Source organism: Crinia signifera, chromosome 3 (genome assembly GCF_055691185.1).
Source record: "Crinia signifera chromosome 3, ASM5569118v1, whole genome shotgun sequence".
Lineage (NCBI taxonomy): Eukaryota > Metazoa > Chordata > Amphibia > Anura > Myobatrachidae > Crinia > Crinia signifera.
Window position 1 is genome coordinate 224,959,831 of NC_139219.1, and position 22,871 is coordinate 224,982,701.

The 22,871-nt window shown below is 44.4% G+C and overlaps 1 protein-coding gene across 3 annotated transcripts in view; it reads right to left on the reverse strand.

Moving 5' to 3' along the window:
* P3H2 (prolyl 3-hydroxylase 2) overlaps nucleotides 1-22,871 on the reverse strand; it is a 195,815-nt gene that overhangs the window by 62,138 nt on the left and 110,806 nt on the right. For all 3 annotated transcript variants that reach the window (XM_083177536.1, XM_083177538.1, XM_083177537.1), the window contains exons 2-3: nucleotides 14,223-14,366; nucleotides 6,046-6,235 (exon numbers count right to left, since the gene is read on the reverse strand). In XM_083177536.1, the coding sequence (XP_083033662.1) occupies nucleotides 6,046-6,235; nucleotides 14,223-14,366 (334 nt within the window). The remainder of the gene's footprint in view (nucleotides 1-6,045; nucleotides 6,236-14,222; nucleotides 14,367-22,871) is intronic.

Genomic DNA, 22,871 nt, shown 5'->3' on the forward strand with positions numbered 1-22,871 from the left:
CTGATGCTGCAGGACCTTCACGATGGCTTTACAGGTCTCCGGGATGATGAGTCCCAACGCTTGCGGGGAAATGATGGATCCAAACTTTAGGTCCGCCAGCGATCGTCCTGTAGCCAAGAAACGGAGGGTCACCACCAGCCGGTCCTCAGCAGGGATAGCCATCCGGTACTTGGTATCCTGCTTCTGGATGTGGGGGGTGACCAGACGCAGCAGCTCCTGGAAGGTCTCATCGTCCATGCGAAGGAAATTCCGATAATCCTGGGGATTATTCTCGCGAATCTCCATCAGCAGGGGCATATGAGACCGCGCCTGTCGGCCCAGGAGCCACTGCTTGGTCCAGCAAGATCGAGCCTTCCTGCGCTGGGCCCTCATCCTCCTCACCCTGAGCACAGCGTAGGAAAGCAGGAAATCTTGCTGGGCAGAATCCATAACGCAAATAGCAGTATGGGAAAAGCAAAAAGCAAACTTTGTAGTGCAAAGCAAAAACAAAGCAGCCAAAAATAGCAATGTGCAGCGTTCAGCAGGTATACACCAAGCCTCACTAGTCACAAAGCAGAAATGAGGTCCTGCAAAATGGCCCCTAGTCTTTGTACCCCCTCTGCTAGCCCAGCCCATATTCTTTGTTTTCTTTTTTCCTTCCCCCTTGCCCCACTATGCTAGCCCTGCCCCTTATTAACATTTTAAAAACGACTGTACCACTGTACTCGCGATTTACTAACGATCCGCACATCCGACGGTCGTACGACCATCGTTACCGATGTCGGATCGTTAGCTAATCGTGTGCACCAGGGAACATGATCGTTCCCTAGTCGTTTACCGGCAGCGGGAGAGCGCACCAGGAAAGTGCACGCCAAATCGGTAGCCGATCGTTAGACGATCCTGGTCGTTCTGGTGTGTATGGGGCCTAATTCTAGAAAACAATTCCCTCAATAAGCAGAAATGATTGTTCCTCATTTAACTGAATCCTTGAGGATTTGAATCAGTCCACTGCCAAAATACTGTTTAACATCCCAGAATATATACATAAGATGATGAAGCATGGACCCAATGCTTTGTACGAGAGCCAAATAGCTCTATCCAGCCAGCTGGCCTATGGCAGCTGCATTTTTATGCTTCTGTCATTTAACAAGATTTAGCTTATGGGAATAAAGGTTTTAATAAGTAGTGTGTGGGCTCAGCCCCAAGTCTAGTACTCCGGTGACATGGAATACACAAAGGATAAGTTGTGCATGCAAATAAATAGTACTGGTTCCTATTTGTGTAATATCATCATTTAAAGTGTTTTAAAGGTTTGGCATTATTGCTCCCTCCAGATCCTTTATTAAGTACAGAGAGTGATATCATTGCCCTACAATGAAATACGTTATTCTAATGGAGACCAAAACAAGGCAAATACTATATTTGGCTCCAGTCCACAGAAGGGACGTGTTTTGTACTGTGTTACTATAGCACTGCCTATACATAATTCCAAACATCTCACTTTTTAGTTTTTGGATGGATGGTTAGGGTAAGTCATCGTAACATTTGGCAGGCACTTGAGTAGATGAGGTCACCTATTGGAAATTCTTACAGTAGGAATCCCCCTGCTTATAGGTAGATTTATGGCTTCCACAAGTCATGCTTGGCGGTTTTTGCCATCCTTTTACTGCTCCAGAGAAGTAGATGCATTCTTACTGCTTCATCCTGGCCACTGTTACGTTTATTATGTCTACTGAGCAGGTTTAAAAGCATATGACTATGCACTAATGTGAAGAAAAAAATAAATATATATATATATATATATATATATATATATATATATATATATACACACATATACATACATATACTATACTTTTACTATATTATATAGTCTGTACATGGTGCCACCATCTCTACATATAATAGAATATAATGTATATCAATACCTGAAAATAACAACAAAAACAAATGTAAACATTTTCGGGTGCAAACAAATTCTTTTGCTTCTTTAAAATGTCCTATTTTTGTATTTATTATTACCAGTTATTTATATAGCACAAACATTTTCTGTAGCACCTTACAGAGAATATTTAAACTGTCAAAAAATATTTAAACTGTCAAAACACCGACAGCCGGGTGCCGACGGCCACCCGCTATTTTCCCTCGTGGGGGTCCACCACCCTCATAGAGGGAGAATAGAATAGGTGGCAAGCGTAGCGAGCCACCGTGCCCTCAGCGTGGCTAGCCTGCAAGGGGCTTTGTTGCGCTGACCATGCTGTCTGAGTCCGGGCAGTCGGGATCCTGACTGTCGGGATCCTGACTGTCGGAACCCTATAAGACACCCATCTGCTCCTGCCCCAGTGGAGCTCACAATCTATATTCCCTACCACACACACATTAACCCTTTTTGGATTGTGTGAGGAAACTAGAGTAGCCGGTGGAAACCCACAAAAGCATTGGGAGGATATACAAACTCCACACATCTAGGGCAATTGTGGGAATCAAGCTAATGACCTCAGTGCTGTGAGACAGTAATGTTAACCATTACATCATGAGACGCTGTGTACACACTTGTACAATCTGCATGAGATCCAGATGAGATTACAATTTAGACTATCTGCATACAATATATACAATTTAGACTATCTGCATACAATTTAGACTATCTGCACTACATAGTCTATGCAGCCAAGACTTTCTGTCTGCGATACGGGAGCGTGCATCGAGATCGCAAGGGATAAAACCCATACAATCTACATGAGATCCAGATGAGATTTTGACTATATATAAATATATATATATATATATATATATATATATATATATAAATAAATATATATATCATCTGGATCTCATGCAGATTGTATAAGTGTGTACACAGCATTACATTATTGAAATGTAGATAATTTCAATGATGTAAATCAGATTGTTGGGTCAATTTATTAAAAGATCATTTTTGTTTATTTTTCTGCTGGCTTTGCAGTCTGTCCATGTAATAACATCCAGACTGACAGAAATCTAACCAAATAACAGGTATTTTACATGGGCAAGTACTAATACTGTTCCAAACTATGTTTATTGAACGTCCATAGGCCCTTATTCTGGTTCACTTGCAAAGGCAATTTCCTTCTCAAATGGACAAAACCATGTGCACTGCAGGTGGGGCAGATGTAACCTGTGCAGAGAAAGTTAGATCTGAGTTATTTTGTTTCTGTGCAGGCTAAGTACTGACTGCTTTATTTTAACACTGCAATATAGATCTCACTTTGAAGTAAAACCCCACCAAATCTAATTATATCTGAACAATTTACATCTGCCCCCCTTTGCAGTGCACGTGGTTTTGTCGATTTGAGAAGGCATTTGCCTTAGCGAGTGAACCAGAATAAGGGCCATATTCCATTGCGCTTTACAAATGGAAACAGTGATAAAACAAACTGGGCATTTACAGACAGTCAAAAAGGTAAGAGGGCCCTGCTCGCAAGCTTACATTCTATAGCGAAATAGGCCATACTTGCCGATTATTTTAAGGTGCCTCTCTAGGAGAAGCCCAGAGAGGAGACCCAAATTTGTACGTCAGGAGGGAGGGGGGGTGTGGGACAAGGCTGGTGTCACAAAGCCCCTCCAAGCCAACCAAACTCTGTTAGTTGCAGGTCTGCAATGATGGGGCTGTGCTAAAATGACGTGACTTGCATCATTTTATTCAGCCCCCTCCCGTGGACCTGCAAATTCATTTTAGCAGGTCTGGGGGAGGCAGGGGCTTTGGAGAGCATGCGGGAGACTTGCCCACCTTCCCGTGGTGGGAGGGGAACACTATTTTCTGGTATGAAATAGGCATTGCATTGTGTAACAGGAAAAGAGCCCAGTAAAGCAACCGGCAGCTATTAATGTCACTGTCTTTTGATGTTGCAGAACACAATAAATACTGAAATAGAGTATATGCTGTGCTTGTCTGGTTTTGATAGATTTAAGAATACAACTGTATAAGAGAAATGTGCATGTTTTTTCTATGCCAATATTAGGACAGAAGAATTGCATACTAAATCTCACACATAAACATTTACTAAACCTGCTGAGATTATGGAAAAATTACAATGAAGCCAACTTGAGTGCTGGATGGCGTCCAGATTACTAAACAATTCCATTTTCATGGTCATAACTCCTGAAAGGATGAAGCACAATCATTCAAAAGAATGAGAATGTGAATAGTTTAGCAGTAAATGGTGGTAAGAAGAACAATTGTCATCTTCTATATGTTCCAGTGAATAGAAATTCTTTCAACTGATCTTTTCCAAGTGACAGCCCAGTACAGAGTGTATCTTCTGCCAGTTACATAAAAAGGTTTAGAAAAGATCTATAATTTATCTTCACACTTTTAATGTGCTTGGAATTTGGCTATATCCTTTATTTGTTATCACATGGAAAGCAACGAAATGAACAATATGAAATCCAGAACTGTATTAATATTAAACAATAATATAAATAAACCTAGCTATTTGTTCCTTTGTTCAACTCTCAATAACTTGAGTTATACCCCTTTTACACCAAAGGTTCATGCCGCACCATAACCGGGAAGATCCTACACATGGGTTGTTCCTGTGGCCAACCTGGGAAAATAGGCTGGTGTGACTGGGCTAAGTATAATGCTGTCCCATCTCAGGTATATAGTGCATGAGTTTCATAAATACAGTACTTGGGTGAATTGTGCAGAATAACCTTATCTGTAGCATTCAGCTACATCCCTAGTCAGTACAGCTGGAAATGTATTTCACCATAGGTACAACATACTTAAACAGTTGTAGAAAGTAATATAGATACAAGAGAATAGGGGGGGTATTCAATCTTCGGGTCACGGCAGACGAGCTTGCTCGCCTGCCGTGACCCAGTCCCGTTCTCGGTCAGCTCGACCGAGAACATGCAGGCGGGATTCAATGTCCCGCCTGCAGCGGGATGAGAAGGGGGCGTGGCCGCGAGTTGCGGCCGGGAAGTGACGAGATGCAGCCGGCAGCTCGTCACTTCCCGGCTGTTCTTGGCAGAACGAGCCCGACAGCTAGAGATGTCGGGCTCGTTCTGCCAGGAAACCCTGTTCAATGCTGTCGGGGAAGACAGCATTGAACAGGGCCCGTCGAGCATCTCCCCCACGGGAGATGCTCGACGGCGATTGAATATCCCCCTACATGTCACAGTAGTTCAAGCACTATATTTCAATTATGCCAACTGTTTTGCTTTACTCCTTTCTTCCTCCATCACAGTTACCACAGCCAGACATTATACTACCAGTAATAAATCTTACATTCACCAGCACTGCCTTGAATACAGTAGACCCCATCTCACCCATAAACACGCAGCTTCTTATTAAGCACATGGCAGTTGTTTTTGTATTGTTAATGTATGAAAATTAACCTCTATGCATACCTCTCAACTGCCCCACTTATCACGGAAACATCCCTTTTTTTTGGCCAATCCCGTGTCCCAGCCGGGGCTGGCAGCAGTGTGCCGCAGCATCTATTCCAGCACCCAGAGGGGCTGGGGGCATAGCCAGCAACTCATGGAGCTGCTGGGCATGCCCCCACAGTGGCAAAAATGGGGCCATGCACCCACAATTTTAACGTGCGCATGCGTTGCCAACACTGTCCCGCCTACCAAACTTGAAATGTTTGGAGGTATGACTATGTATGATATGAAACTAGAATATTATTAGAATAACATACTGCTTAACCGTTCTAATCCCTGTACTGAGACAGTCACACAGCCAAAGACAGGCCTGTTGACAGACCTTGTTCATTACCACCCACACCTGCAGAGCAGCAGTAACCAACTCTTTTTACCCCAATGGACAATGCTGCACCAAACAGGAAAATGGGACAACTTTTCACCCTGAATTGGAGTACAGTATTTGGGAACTTTGGGATATTAGAAGTCACCATGAAGCCCTGTACTATAGTAGGCATACATGTGCTTATCCTGTGGCCTTCTGTATATATACATACACAACTAATTATATATATTCCAGACATACTGTAGTTTAAATTCAAGGTCTTATTTCATTATATGAAACATGCATCACATAAACAATAAGTTACTCACCTGCGATGGCTTCATACAGGGTGGCACTGTAGTCCACATATTCATAGTCATCAAACTTTTGTGGTCCCCAACACATGGCTCTGCAATCCACATCAGCTTGGTAATAGCCTTTCAATGCCTCCTCAAAGTACTTAATAGCCTGCAAGTATTGCTCCTTATCATACAGCTTCATGCCTGTGTGGTAATCCTCCTAACAATTGATACAATTGATAAATATTAGTGTATGTTGAAAAAAGTGATCTCATAGCAAATTTACTCCTGTCGTTGATTGGTAGTACTGAATAATATTTGTACGACCTGCTCTGTAAAGAGTATGTGGAGAAAAGGATCTCCCATGACATTGTTTTTGTCAGAGGATGAGTACTCAAAAAGCACATTACAGGTATACAGTAACTTTTTTTTGAATGACTTTATTGGTGCAGTCATTCATTCTAGTCAATGAAATGCTCTGTGTATTGTCTGTCAGTAGGATGTTACCCTGTATTGTATATTGGTTACTAAAATGCACTCTGCATTGTACAGGATCTAACTGAATGCTCCTTGCATTACTTATTGGCAGGGCTGCCATCAGAAATTGTAGAGCCCAGGACTGACAAAACAGGGAGGACCCCCCTTACCCTACTAGAAACCTTGGCTTGCCTGGTGAACCCTCCAGTGTTGGCAGCACTGGTCATACTACTCAATCTCTACATTGCTCCAAGCAACAAGCTTTGTTTATGACAATTTATACTTGATAGACTCCAGTCCTAGGCCCCCTTTTCTGTCTGGGCCCAGGACTGTAGTCCCCGCAAACCCACCCCTGATGGCTGCCCTGTTTATTGGACACACAAATGCCCTCTGTATCGTGTATCTCTCACTAGTGGCACATGTTATAGGACAGTCAAAAATTCTTTATTCATTAGCATTTTTTTTCCGTATCCTTATTAATTATATGCATACTTGTCTAGCTTACCGGAATGGCTAGGAGGGTCTGGAAAATTGGGTAAATCTGTGGCATTTTGGTGCTAACAGTTTATAATGCCCCCCCCCCCCCCCCTCCCCATCTTACCTGCAACAGAGGCCAGCTCCCTTTAACCTTCCTCCCATACTGATCTTCCCATGTACATTGTCAACTTTACTGGACCATGCTTCTATCCAAACCTGTATTGCTTTGTTCCCCTTTATTGTTATGTCATGCAGTTTTGGATACTTTTAACATTTTTATTATCATAGCCAGTACTGGTTATCATTGTTCATTGTTTTTCCTGACATATTCTTTTGGGATACGGTCACTAGGTCGACACCATTAACGGTGACATACATAAGGTTGACCGCTGAAGGTCCACAGGCCTTAGGTCGATATAGACAAAAGGTCAACATGCCTAAGATTGACAGTCAAAAGGTTGACACAAGCATTAGGTTGACATTGGGACAGTCAAATGGTCGACATGGGTTTTTCATGCGTTTTTTTTTTTTTTTTTTTTAACCGACATGCAGTATTTCCTGCCCCATCATCCACTAGGGTGTGGAGATAGAATATGATAGTGTGCCAAGTGTAGCAAGGCACCGTGCCCAAAGTATGGCGAGCACATTGAGCCATTAAAGGGAACGCGGTGCACAGATATGGTGTCCATTTTGACTATGTCTACATTCGGGACAAAAAAACGTCACATTCAACCTTTCCATTGTCAACATAACAACATAATGATTGTGTTGACCTTTTGACCCTGTCGATGTTAGGCATGTCGACATATTATCTGTGTCAACTTAATGCCTGTTGACCTTCAGTGGTCAACCCAAAGTATGTTGAACTTAATGACCCATACCCATTCTTCTTAGCCAGATCTCATGCTGATTATGTTTGTCCTGTTTATACATTATCTATGTTGATACATGGGGGGGTATTAAATTCCGGGTACCGACACTCAGGACCCTGGCCCGTTTTCAGTCCGCTCGCCAGTTTCTAGTGTACAATAGATGAGACAGCACTCCAAGTTATATTTGTAGTGGTGCATGGTCCTGAATATAACGGATATGATCGCTGTAAAGCCCAACAGCTGTTACAATAGCTGTCGGGTTGTACAGTGATGTATGCCGTGCATGTTACAGTGATTGAATAAATGACTTATTTTATTAAAGCTGAATACACGTGCAGGTTCTACACTTCTTTCTGCTGAAGAAATATGAGTGAGTGATCATATGTTGATACATAAAAACATAGAATTTGACGGCAGAAAACAACCACTTTGCCAATCTAGTCTGCCCCTTATTTTTATCCTTAATCCTCAGTTATTTGTAGGATATTCTTGCCTGTCCCCAAGCATGATTAAATTGCTCTAATGTCTGATGGGAGGCTATTACACTTATCTACTACGCTTTCTGTGAAGTCATTTTTCCTCAAATTTGCCCTGAACCTCCCTCCCACCAGTTTAAGTGCATGTCCTGGTACTGTCGACCACCCTTAGTCGACCTGGCTTAGTTAGACCCGTGAAGATAGTCGGCGGCTGCTACGCAGTAACGCTAGTTAGGCACTGGCGGCTGTTCGGCGGGACCATGGTTGATGGACACATAGTCAACTGTACTTTTTCAGGATTTTTTGGGTGTTGAATGTCACAGGGATCCCTGGGGAAACTGTATATGTGCACAGTGTGCCCTCGCTACACTCACCATGCTTCGAGCACGGTGTCTTTCTATGCTCGCCACTCTATTCTGTTCTAACTCTATATCCGCTTGGATAGTAAAGAGTGATCCAAGTGGACCGGTACGAAAAAATCCTGAAAAAGTCCCGTTGACCATGGTCCCGCCTATCACCCGCCGGTGTCTAACTAGCGTTATTGCCACTCTAGCGGCCATGACTATGTTTAGGCATCTAACTCAGCGGGGGTCGACTAAGGGTGGTCAACAATACCATGGTTGATCTAAACCCCGTCGACTCGGCATCCAGATACTGATTTTTTTTACTGCCACGATAAACACAGATTGCATTAAAAAAGATGGAACGTGTGGCCATAGCATGCATTTGTGCTTGCCAGGGCTCCGCGCTAAACCTCTGGAGGAGGGGTCAGTGGAAAAAGCTATACACAAAACTACATTATATTTTATACAATAATAATAATAGATGCTCAAATAAATACAAACAATACAAATACAAACAAATACAAATAAATAAAAACAAATATTGATGATTTTAAAATGCCTTTAATAAAAGGCGATCAGACATATGCTGAAAAAAATGATCTTTGTTTAAAGAACTATGACCTCATTTTCATCAGTTGGATACATCTTATGTACATACATGTAGAGCTGTGATTTAAAAGGTGAATAAAGAAATATTAGCATCACTGGCTTATTATAATGGATATCACCTGTTTCTCATGGTTCCATTTTCCTTAAGCATCACTAAAAAGCACAGTTTGTTTATTATGACTAGGGCAAGAAATGTTCTAGAGTATGTGACTTGATCCTTGAAGTTGAATTGTTTTTCCACTTTAGTGTCTAGAAATGATTGAAATCCAAAATATAATTTCCATCTGTTAAACCAATCACACAAAATGTATTTTCAGGCAGTGAGCAGAGGAGGTATTTTATAGAGGCAGCAGAGTCAGCTAAAATCTGTAATGCTATTAGACATTACTACCGGCTCAGCCTGGCAGAGTGTAATGTGTTGGAACATTAGGCAATATGTAATTCTTCTTCTATAGACGCCTTCTCGAAAAAAAAAAACGCCCACAGGATGAGTTATACAGATTTTTCTAAAGTGAATATTCAATGACAATGACTCAAAGTCCAAAGTTTCTAATGAAACTGTGTGTAATAAAAGAATCTGTTTCTTATTAAACAGAAACAAAAATCCATATGTGTAAAAGTTTACATTTACAAATAACTAAGCAACATCTGTTATAACTAAGCAACATAAATGTAAGACAAATCATTGCAATGAAATAATGAAGGGTTTCATGCTAGCACTGCAGAGTTTGGCTGTAAAGTAGAATCCCACCCATAATCATTTTCACTAGTAATGGTTACCTTTTTAATTACCTTTATGTGATTTATTTACTAAGATGGGAGTTCTAATGAAGATTTATTAATTATTAATTTATTTACAGTTTCTTATATAGCGCAGCAGATTCCGTTATGCTTTTACAAGAGTAGAAATTGATAAAACAAACTGGGTAACAACAGACAGACTTGGAGGTAGGAGGACCCTGCTGCAAGCTTACACTCTATAGGGACATAGGAGGGAAACACAAGGACAGGCATCAGTAATAGCATAGCAGTCCCACCAAGTTACAAGTCCAGAAGGGAAGCTATATAATACATAAGTGCCTCAGATGGTAATGCGTGTAGAACTTAAATATGATAGGCTTGCCTGAAGAGGTGAGTTTTCAAGATGGGATGTTGCCCATAGAAACAAATCAGCATCTACTACTTATTTATTTAGCACCTTCTAGAACCTGTCCTCAAGATCTACCTACGGTGCATGTATTCCAGGCAACCTGTGGATCTATAGTAGGAATGAAAGCAGCAGGTTTGAAAATGTGACCGTTAGTATTGACTACAGATGTGCACCAGCTAGGTGATCTGGAAAACATGGACCGTTGGTAGATCTCGAGGACCGGTTTGGCCATCCCTGTTCTAGAAGATAATAGAATCTGAGTAGTTTCCCATAGAAACATCCCATCTTCAATAGATCTACCATCTTAGACAGGTATTCAATGATTTTTGTCATGATGTGCAGCAAATTCTGTTTAGGATTCGCTGCACATTCGCAGGGTTCCGGAGGGCTGGAGGGATAGTGATTATATTTATCCAACAGTTTTTTTTTTTGTATTGTGTCTACTCAATCCAACATAAATAGTAAAAGTTTACATTTGTGGACATTTAGCGCTTGTGGGTATTTTTGTGTCACTGTATTTTTTGCTCATGCAGTCAGCTGACTGATTGTGGGACTGTGACAGGTTTGTGTGTGGATCCATACATGGCTCTTGCCAGAGGGGTAAAGTCTGTGCTCTGATTGGCTTTGTCACTTTCTCTTAACCCTAGCAATGTTCTTTTGCCTAACAGCAGCCTAGAGAGGGAAAGGTCTGAACCAGATTTTTGGCGACCACATGAACAGACAATGTGACTATTGTACAATGGCAGGAAGGTCCCCAGCGGCTCAAGGGGGGATCGCAGGTGACTTCTCCAAGGGGAGAAGTCGCCCTAGTGTATGCCCAGCTTTATATTTTATTGTAAATTACATTGATAATATTTATATCCCTGCCATAAGTAGTAATAGAGAAACTACAAGAAGGTAAAAAAAAAAGCATAACTGCTGAATCAGATGCACTGGACCCAGCAGCGACTCCTACCTTATTGTAGGAGGGGGACTGCTGCTGGTCGCAATACCGGAACCCACCTGCCACCACTCACCCACTCCCCGTCATTGGCGTGGTCCCGGCACCAAGTACACTATAGTAAATGCAATGATCTAATATACTTTTACCCATCCTTCATGTGTCCTGAAATAATTATTTTACTTATTGATCACTTTGCAGGATGGATGTAGTGGTGACCATCAGTCTATACATATGGATATTATATATATATATTTATATATATAATACATTTTATTTATTATGTTTAGAGTATACCAGTACATTGTCATTACATTATCGGAATCTCTCAGTTCCTCTGAGTGAATGTAAATAAAATCATTACAGTGCTCTTGCAATAGTTATGCATAGTAGCAGGGGTACGAATTATGGGGTCAAAGTGCACAAGGTCGAGACGGGAAAACTTTTGTCACAAGCCAAAAGGTCAACACATGAAAAGTTTGCCATGGGTTTTTTTTTTTTGTAAATAATGTGTTGACCATAGCCGTTCTGGCCTTTTGCTTGTGTTGACATTTTGTCTCTATCACCATAGTGCATCTCGACCATATGGTGTTGACCTAATGAATGTCGACCACCAATCACCCGGATCCCAGTAGAAGTCACACTGAGTAGTGCAAGTATGGGTATCACATGGGCATTTTACAATGCATTTTCCACTAGAAACCTATAAAAGAATGTATCCAGAAATGTACCCTCCCTTCCCCCTCACAACAAAATCAATCTCTATTAGGGCCTACACACGTAGCAATTTAAGGGCATTTACTAAGTGATCTCACTAGATCGCTAAGAAAATGCCCCATACATTGCTCCGTGTGTAGGGGCCATAGCGATACAGATGAAGCCCCTGTCATCTTTGCCCGGCGCCCGACAGAACGTCCCCTCTGGCGAGTGCCGGCGGACTGGGACTCTATTAAACTGGGACGCACGCGTGTCCCAGTCTCCCGACGGCTGGGCAGCGGCACCCTGTCTGTCTCCGCTTCAGGGAGACAGGCAGGGTTAGGGAGGGGGGTCAGGGCAGCGAGGGGGACCGTTGGCGGTGCCGGACATCGGCAGGGAGCTCCATTGCCACGGGTGCGTGCAGGGCCTGCGCCACCACTAGGCAGCATTAGGCATTTGCCTAGGGTGCCGGCCACTGGAGAGGGGTACTGTGCAGCAGAAGAAGCAGCAGCGGCAAAGCTCTATCCGAGGAGAGCAGGAAGAAAGGAGCTGGGAGTGACCCCAGTGACCCCCCCCCCTGGAACCCACCCAGAGCCGCATCTCCAACCCCCTCCCCCCGCCGCATCTCCAACCACCAACTCCCCCCCCCCCCCCCCCGTGGAGTGGAGCGCAGCGGACGGATCACCCCCCCCCCCCCCCAGTGGAGCGTGTGAGCGCAGGGGAACCCCCCTGCCCCCGCCTGGGGCGCTCCGGTGCCACGCATCACCAGCCCCCAGCCAAGATGACAGGGGCTTCATCTGTAGCATCACTATTGCCCAGTAGTTAATATGCAGCTTGCTGGATATTAATAGGCCAGGGCCAGTGTTCTCAGCAGAAAACACTGGCCCTGACAGATCGCTCAGCACACCGAGCTGACACATTGCTGTGTGCTGAGCGTTCTGAGCAATCTAGTATTGCTCAGAACACTCAGCACATCTCCCTGTGTAGGGCCTCTAATTTAGTTGGGAACAGCATCTATAGACATACTGTATAGGCAATGGGCATCCAATACTACTTCAGGGAGACGTGGTGTGATGTCAGAAGTGAGTGTCAGATGTCCCAGCAGCAACTATATGCAAGTGCTAGAACTACCGTGTTTCCCCGATAATTAGACCTACCCCGATAATAAGCCCTACCCCAGATTTTGGACGCTGGTCCAAAATAAGCCCTCCCCCGAAATTAAGCCCTATCAAATTTCCCATGTATTTTTTGGTATTTTGTAAGTGTAGCCCCCGCTCAGCCCCGCTGACCCCCGCTGACCTCCGCTGCCCTCCGCTCACCTTCTCTCATGCCCGCTCACCTCGCCTGCAACCCCGCGGCTCCCGTTCCCAGGGATGCATTGCCGTAGGCGCGGCATGACGTCACGCCGCGCACATCACGCCGCGCACATCACCGCTCAGCTCAACACCGCTCAGCACACACAGCGCCGGCTGGTCCATCAATACCGTTACTGGTACAGTACGGTAATCCCTTTAAAGAGATCCGTTACACAAACAGGTGGGGGCATGTACGGTACAATATGGATGACTGGGATGGGAATTGTGGACTGGGGCATTTTTTTAAAGGCGCAGTGGGGCATTTTTTTAAAGGAGCAGTGGGGCATGTTTTAAAATAAGCCCTCCCACGAAAATAAGACCTATGGGAAACACGGTATACAGTTATGGTAGGGAGCCTGTAGAAAATGTCGAAACACGGTATACAGTTATGGTAGGGAGCCTGTAGAAAAACAACCACAAAGTACTATAGTTGGAACTATTATATATCATTAGAGCATCCACTTCCAACACATAGTAATGTTACTTTAAAATGATTGACATATTTTTAACAATACGGGTCAGAGGTGCTGACAGTAATAAGCACACAGACATATAGCAGATTTTTAAACAGAAACAATGTAAAATTAGATGAACATGATAAATGGGTACATAAAAAGCCAAAACAAATGCAGCTGAATTGACTGAAGGGAGTATGAATGGCCAGTGGGAAATACATTGTAATGAGAAACATATGTGGTGTGGTTTACTTTGATTCTTTACACAATTACTGAGCACTGTACTGTACCCTCATTAATATATAGGATGCCTGGACTAAGTGATGTGTAGTAATGTGTCAGCCATGTACTCTTACCATATAAGCACGTCGCTCCCTGTCAATCAGCGGGACATCTGGGTTTACTTGGTAACTCTTTAAATCTTTCTGCACTTCCATATGCTCAGGATTGGCCATGAAAAATGTATGAGCAGCTTCTGCCGCCTTATCCAGCTGATTTAACTAGAAAACAAGACATGCATGTTATAATAGATTTGGTACATAATTATATATAAACATATCCATATACGCATATCTATCTTTAATTCCACCAACCACGATATTCTATTACAGCATAGAACATCACAGGCCCTTGTGTAATAATGGAACACAGATGGGTCTCACAGACAGAAGTGTATTGTTAATATCATGGGCCAGACTAATAATGCATTGCATTTTAAAAGACGTTTTTACTGTCTGGAATTGTTTTTCTTCATGCATAACATTATTTGGCCACACTAAAAACAGTAAAAGTTGGAAAGGACTGTAATTCGTTTTTGACAAGGTCAATACTCAGTAAACCTGTATTCAGTAAATTACAAATGTCGGTACTTGTGTATTATCTGGGTGCCCGACTTTGTTAATTGCATGCCTTAACTTAAGGCATGCAATGCGATGCGATCAATGCGATTTCCCGCGATAAAATCGCGTCAATCACATCGCATGCAACCAAATCGCATGCGGTGGTACGCGTCCTCCGACCTTTCATACCCCCACTATCCACATCGGCGTGGAGTTGATTTTATATAGTGTGGCGAGCGTGGCGAGCCACCGAGCCCGAAGCGTGGCGAGCTCAGTGAGCCCCGCGAGGGGACGCGTAATACCAGTAATGCGCGTCCCATCTAGCGGCTCGCTGCGCTCGCCACGCTTTGGGCTCGGTGGCTCGCTGCGCTCGCCACACTATATAAAATCAACTCCATGCCGACGTGGATAGTGGGGGTATGAAAAGGTCGGAGGACGCGTACCGCCACCCCTCGCCGGCTCGCTGCACTCGCCATGCTTCGGGATGGCTTTGATGGTGGGGTGGCGTTAACAATGAGGGGGCATAACAATGGGGGGGCCTGGGGGGCATTTCAGATTGACCCTAATGGTTTCAGGGACCATTTGGGACCATTTAACATTGATTCCTATGGAAAAATCGCATGCATTGCATCACACCGCATGCAATTTGGTTGGATGCGATGCGATTGACGCGATTTTAACGGCCCAATGAAAAAATCGGGCGCCCAGATAATACACAAGTACCGAAATGTCTTTTCAGCTGGTTGTGGTTATAGTCATTGTACAATAACCCGCGGTCACTGATCATGAGTAAGTACATCTGCTGGAACTATCCAATTAACCCTGATAAGCTTGCAGACAAAACCAAATGCTACGAAGCTGCCCTTTTTCGAGCAATAGCCTGAAATAAAACATTGGAGAAACACTTTGAGGAAAACTAGCGAAAAACCGTAATTCCCAATGTTTTTTTTCGGGGCTAATTGGATTCCCCAATTTTGGTAGTGATCACCTAGTTCTTCATTAAGTGCATTTCTACACTACATAAATATTTAGTTATTAAACTGATATCAGGGATGGACTCATTCATACATTTCTCATGGATCCATAGAATAAACAAAAAATTAAACCAAATGAAACGGAACCTGGTTAGAAGAAAGGAGGCTTTTAGTAAAGGTGCAAGTATTGTCCCAGCTTTCCAGTTATAAAGGGCCAGATGCACTAAGCTACAAAGTGATAAAGTGGAGAGTAATAAACAACCAACTAATCAGCTCCTGTCTGACATTGTTCAAACACGGTCTGTGACGTGGCAGGTAGTAGATGATTGGCTGGCTGTTTATCACTCTCCTTTTTATCACTTTTTTTAATCACTTTTTGAAGCTTAGTGCATCTGTGTCAGTGACACTAAAGGCCACCATACACTATGCGATTTTGGGACGATTTCATCCGATTTCGGCACTTTGGGGCGATAACCGGGTGAAATCGGCCCAAAATCGCAGGTGTCTGATATCTGATCTGATCCGATCCAATCGCAGGTGTCTGATATCTGATCCGATCCTGATCCGGTCCGTGCGTATCGGACCGGATCAGGGAGGTCAGACGGTCAGCACATAAGATCACGTCCGACCTCCCTGTATGCATATGCCTGCCCACCTGACAGGCATATGCATGCAGACAACCGGGGGGAGCAGTGGGATGGGCAGCGGGTCCCTGAGCGCTTAGCTGGCGGCGCCAGCGAGTGCTGACCTGGCCGGGGCGGTGTGATGATCACATTCTCTCATTCATCAGTGCTGCGGGACAGGAGTGGGACGCGCAGTGGCGTGTATTAGATTTTTAAAATACGTGTCAAATGACTGGCCGTTCTCTGATTGGCTGAGAGCTCTCAGCCAATCAGAAAAAAAAAACAGTCATTTGACAGGTTTTTTAAAAATCTCATACCCGGCACTGCGCGTCCCGTCCCGCAGCGCTGCTGAATGAGAGACTGTGATCATCACAACGCCCCGGCCAGGTCAGCACTTGCCGGCGCCGCCAGCTAAGCGCTCAGGGACCCGCTGCCCGCCCCACTGCCCCCCCTGATGAGGATCACCGCCCGCCCCCTGTTCCCCGACATGTGATAAATCGCAAGCGATTTATCACATGTCAAATTTGGCTCATCAAGTGCCAAATTGTATGTGAGCCTCCCGGGGAGCTCCTGGGTGGCTCACAGGAGAATTGGGTCCGACTTCTCCTGAGGACAAGTCGGCCTAATGTATGGGGGCCTTAAGGGGAAATGCAATCTGCCGCCGCTATTTCTGACGTGGGAAATAGCGGCGGCTCCCTATTCAATTATGTCATTAACGACAGCATTGATGCGGGATAACGGCAGAACGGGCCCGAATTCCAAAGCTGTCGGGCCCGTTCTGCCGATAACGGCCGTGGATTGTCGTTATCCGGGCCGTAGATCGACACTCCACGGCTGTTTTTCACGGCAACGCCTCATTTGCGCCCATCGGCAGGCGGGACATGGAATCCCGTCTGTCGTTATGCAGTCGATCTGACCGCAAACGGGCCTGGATCACGGCTGTCGGCGGGTATCGACAACTGTGATCCCACATTGCATACCTCCCTAAACCTTCACCTTTGCCCAATACTATTTGGGTGAAAATGTTGCCAATTCAAAGGTTATTTTAGCGTTTGCAATCAGCCACTGATACTAGATTTGGGATTTCCGTTATTACGGGATGACAAGTAGTATTATTCTGAGATTATTACCATAACAGAGGGACGTAGACACATTCAGTACATCAGATGTAGCTGCCAGTTCATTTAGTTGAACGAAGGATTGAGCACCACCAGTTTGGTCCTCAGGAGGAGATGAAATATTTGTGGAACATTCCATTACTGTGCTTTGACCATGTCTACATCACCATTATGGAGTCATGTTCCTACCTCCCAACAGTTCTGATTACAGCGGGACAGTCCCGCTAATTACAGACTATTCCACTGTTCTTCCCATGGATGACAGTGGCAAGTTGGGGGAGCCAAGGATCACCACTGGTAACCGCTGAATACAGTGTGGGGAAGGAGACGGGAGCTGTCCAGGGTGGCACCTGTAACCCTGTCCCCTTTTTTAACACGACACGCCTCCAGCTTGGCAAGTCCTGTTCTTGGGACTTTTAAAGTTGGGAGGTATGCATGTTTGAAGCTGCAAAGTTTCTGTAACCTTACTTCCTGCCATCATACTGCTTGGTCATAAGGCTACTCAGAATGTCTGTGACTAATGCTGAATCTTGGTTAAGCAGCCAATGGGATTTATAAAGTGGGTGCCTCAAAACAAATATTTGCATATTATATTTGCATGTAGCTGGCACTACTGAGGACATGATATGTAACTTGCACTACTGGGGACATGATATGTAGCTTGCACTACTGGGGACATGATATGTAACTGGCACTTCTGGGGACATGATATGTAACTGGCACTACTGGGGACATCTGTAACAGCACTACTGGGGACATGATATTTAACTGGCACTACTGGGGACATCTGTAACAGCACTACTGGGGACATGATATGTAACTGGCACTACTGGGGACATCTGTAACAGCACTACTGGGGACATGATATGTAACTGGCACTACTGGGGACATCTGTAACAGCACTACTGAGGACATGATATGTAACTGGCACTACTGAGGACATCTGTAACAGCACTACTGGGGACATGATATGTAACTGGCACTACTGGGGACATCTGTAACAGCACTACTGGGGACATGATATGTAACTGGCACTACTGGGGACATCTGTAACGGCACTACTGGGGACATGATATGTTACTGGCACTACTGGGGACATCTGTAACAGCACTACTGGGGACATGATATGTAACTGGCACTAAATATGTGTAAGGCAATGATTGCTTGGCATTTAAATGCAGTATCTGAAGTTGTACACAAACTTTGTTTCATGTTTTGAAACCTTATTTTATGCACAACTAAAATATATTTGTGTGTATTTCATGTGTTTGATGTGTTTGTACAACATAAATGCAATATACTTCAAGATGCATCATTGAAATATAAAAATATTCTAAAATACGGACTAATCGGTTATCCAAAATTCTTCTGGTCCCGAGCATTTTGGATAAGGGATACTCAACCTGTATTACCAATTGTTTAACAGTACCTTTTTTACTCTATACCAAGGGGCATTAAATACATACTGTATTCATTAGTGCAATTTTCCAGTCCTTTAGGTTGAAATGATAGATGTGCTTGGCGAGGCTCTCGTGTGTCTGACATGACATCATCACCACACAATGATTTTCCTGTTCTCAGTGACGTCCTTTACAGAGAGCAGGCTTTCCCCTTGAGCTCTGCATTCCAAAGCTATGAGCTCTGCTGTATTACTCTCCATTCCCCTCCGAATGTGGCTATTAGATCAGATTCGGTTACATTTTAAAGGATCCCTTTAGGGCTTAGGCAAACACTCCTCATACCTTTACAGAGAAGCTTCCTCTAGTAACATGCTGACAAGCTTACTGCTTTGCTCGCCAAAGCCATTTTTACAGATATTCTGCGTTTGTCAGGAAAAACAAACACATTTTTAGGTAGTCAACTGAGACAGGCTCATATGAATTACCACAAAGCCTGATAAAATAGCAACAACTAAATGAGCTTGTTTTCCTGGCTGAGATCACCGTGCCCAGAGACAAGTCAGATGTTCGGGCTTGTTTGTTATTTAAATGCGCTAGGGCACTAAAGCGAATGCTCCACCACACCTGTGCTATCACACATCAAAAATACATGTGTTCCAGCTATAACTCATGGTGTTTACCAGCAGAAATACCATGGCTGGAAGCCATTCCAGGGGACTGATCTTATAAAAACTTTCATGTTGATGGATTGAGGCTTTCACAATGACAGCTCAAAGTCTGTTTGAAAAAGACTTTACACTTGTGTCTACTAATCAAAGTGCGGAATCACATCATGTCAATATGTAAACCTTGCCTGGCTTCCACTAATTAGTATTACTGCAAGTGTTTCCATGCTCGGGATTCCATTTAAAGCACCCTGCTTGCTTCATTGTCTAGACAGGATGTAATCATTTGCTTAACATGGTAATGCTCGCGACCCCCACCCACTACAATGGTTGTTTCTGATGCAAGTAGGATCTCAGAAAAGACCGACGGACCCGCGGGGCCATGCATCGGTTCAGGATCGCAACAAAAGGGCGGCGAAATGGCCCAAAACACGGCCGATTTACATACAATCGGTCGAGATTGTATCTAAATTGGCTCGTTTTGGGCCATATCGTCCTGGTGTATACCCCACATTAGTAACTGCTGGGGTACCTGGGACAATATCTAACATGTCGAGAGTTCATCACTGTCTACATCAGTGGTCTCCAACCTTTTTTGGGGCATGAGCTACTTGAGACAACATAAACCGACTGAAGAGCTACTAAAGTGAAAAAAAAAATCTGCATAATAACCGAAAAATGCCCTTTACATATTATGCCACCCACTGTAAAGCCTGACACATTATGCCACATACCGTAATGCCCCAGACACAATATGCCACACACTGCAATGTCCAATATGCCGCATACATATCTCCCAACACTGGAGTTAGAGAAGGGACATCTGCGCGTGCCGAAAATAGGGGGCATGACCTCCTACCGTGGTACTCCTGCGAGGCCACATCCCCCATTTTTTCCGTAATGGGGGCATGGGGGATATATATCTCTGGAGTCTGGTGTAATCAAATCAATACTTCATTGTGTTGAAAATTTCCCTATGGACCATAGAGACATTTTTCAACACAATACAGTATTAATCAGATTAAGGCATGTCAAGGCGGGACAGCTATGTCACCCCATCACCCCATCACCTCTCCATACTCCCATCACTGTTTGCACATCTCCGTCCACCCTCCACCCCATCAGCCCCCATATGGTACCGTACTACACACATACATATACGTATATACTTATGTAGCGATTCCGACCCATTGCGCTAATCTCAGCACTCGACACATTACTCTAAATACAACCCTGATGCCCTCCCCTTGAAATGATCCTGTTTGTATTGGTCTGTTATGTATGTACACTGTGTGGGAGCAGTGGTTATCGGAAACAAATTCCCTGTGTATTATGTATGCTGTACATTGATATACTTGGCAATAAAGTGATTCTGATACACACACATTACATGCATACACACAAATAGAATACATACATATATACATGCATACACACATGACACAAACATGTAGTGCACACACCAGGGTTGCCGACCCTCCCGGAATTCCCGGGAGTCTCCCGAAAATCGGGTCCTCCTCCCGGCCCCCCGGAAGGGTGGGCAACCCTTCTGGAATCTGGGGGACCCCCCTGAGCCCCCCGAATCGCGGCATTTAAATGCCGCAATCCGCGGGTCTCAGAGGAGGGCGCGGGGCTAAAATGACACAATCGCGTCATTTTAGCCCCGCCCCCTCCATAGAGATCAGTCATTTTTCCTGTTTCCCGTAACGGGGGCGGGGCTTAATGACATCACAGTCAAGCCCCGCCCCCCGATCGGGTAAGGAAAGTCTCCTCTCCGGGCTTCTCCCGGAGAGGAGCATTTATAAGTCGGCAACCCTGGCACACACTTATACTGACAGAGGGAGGATGCCCAGCAGCTATCATTGATGCCTGTCTGCTGGTCTGGGCAGTGGCTGTTTTAACCTTTAAGCCTCTCACTTCTTGCTGCGGGGAAGCGGAGTGTCCGGGCACCGTAGCCTGTGGGGGGAGCAGAGTAACTGTGGGGAAGCGTAGTGCCCGGGGAGCAGAGATGACTGGACGGACGGCTGAGCAGGGGGGACAGATGCTAGAGGTAATATGTCACCTCAAGCATCGGATAGTGAGCATAGCACTGCAGCGCTACCCGGAAGTGCCAGTAGCTCGCGAGCAACGGGTTGGCGACCACTGGTCTACATGATGAATGTCAACATTAGGCATACTTGCCTACTTTTGAAAACTAGTTTCAGGGAGATTATAGTTGGAAGTAGAATTTTGCATAGCGCCCCATTGAGGAGGCATGTCATGCTCCATCAACAGGGTGTATCTAGTTCTATATATGGAAAGTTTGTGAAAAGATATCGTGAATGTGGCACCTAGAAGCGTGGGTGTGTACTGCTACACAGGGCAGGCAAGAGGAATGCCGAGCCCTGGCTAAAAAATGTTTGGGCGTGGCCTAATTGCAGGAGGCATGGCCACCTCCGCAATTAGGACACGCCACTAAACCATTTAGGGGTGAAAAGTCAAGGGGGGAGTGTGCCCCCCCCTCTTAGCAGCAGCGCATACCTACAGCATGGGCTGTGCTGACAGCAGGCTCAGCATGGTTCTCACGCTGTCAGTCAGACGCTCATGCCTAGCCTGCTGTCAGCACAGCACATGCTGTATGTGTGTGCTGCTGCTGCTGCTCGCGAGAGACGGAGGGAGAAGGGGGGGTTAGACCAGGGCCCCCGCCGGCCCCTCCATCAAGCCTGGGCCCGGGTAATTAGTACCCGCTCCCCACCCCCCCCCCTCTCGACAGCCCTGCTGCTACATCTGAGAGAAATCTTTTAAAATTACTTATATCCAAATGTAGATGAGCCCCAAAGCAGTTAGTAAGAGATATTATACTTTCTGGAAAATGGTGCAAATGATTCAATGTAAATGTATCTATCACTCATTCCTTGTTTACAAAAAAATGTAACAGTGTAATGTGGGCTAGGTGAAAGGAGGGAGATTGCTAGACTAATCAGGGAGAGAGGGAGATTGCTGCTATTTCAGGGAGTCTCCTGCAGAATGCAGGAGGGTAGGCAACTACAGTATAACATTAGGACATACAGTACCACACCCATCTAGGCTAAATATTTCTATGATTATAGAATAGGTTATGAAAACACAGAAGCCCTCTAATAACTACATCATACATAATACTTTCTGATACATTAATATAAAATTAATGTTACATTAGCTAAAGGTTAAAGCATCCTATATATATCACATGGTGTCACCAAATTAACAATAGCACTTCACTTGGAATAACACATATGTCCTATGACTACATTTAACAACATGTAATGACCATATTGATCACATCTTGGAGATAAAAAGTGGAGAGATAAAAAGAGGCATATTTTCAAAGTTTGGATAGAGATAAAGTAGAGAGAGATGAAGGGGGC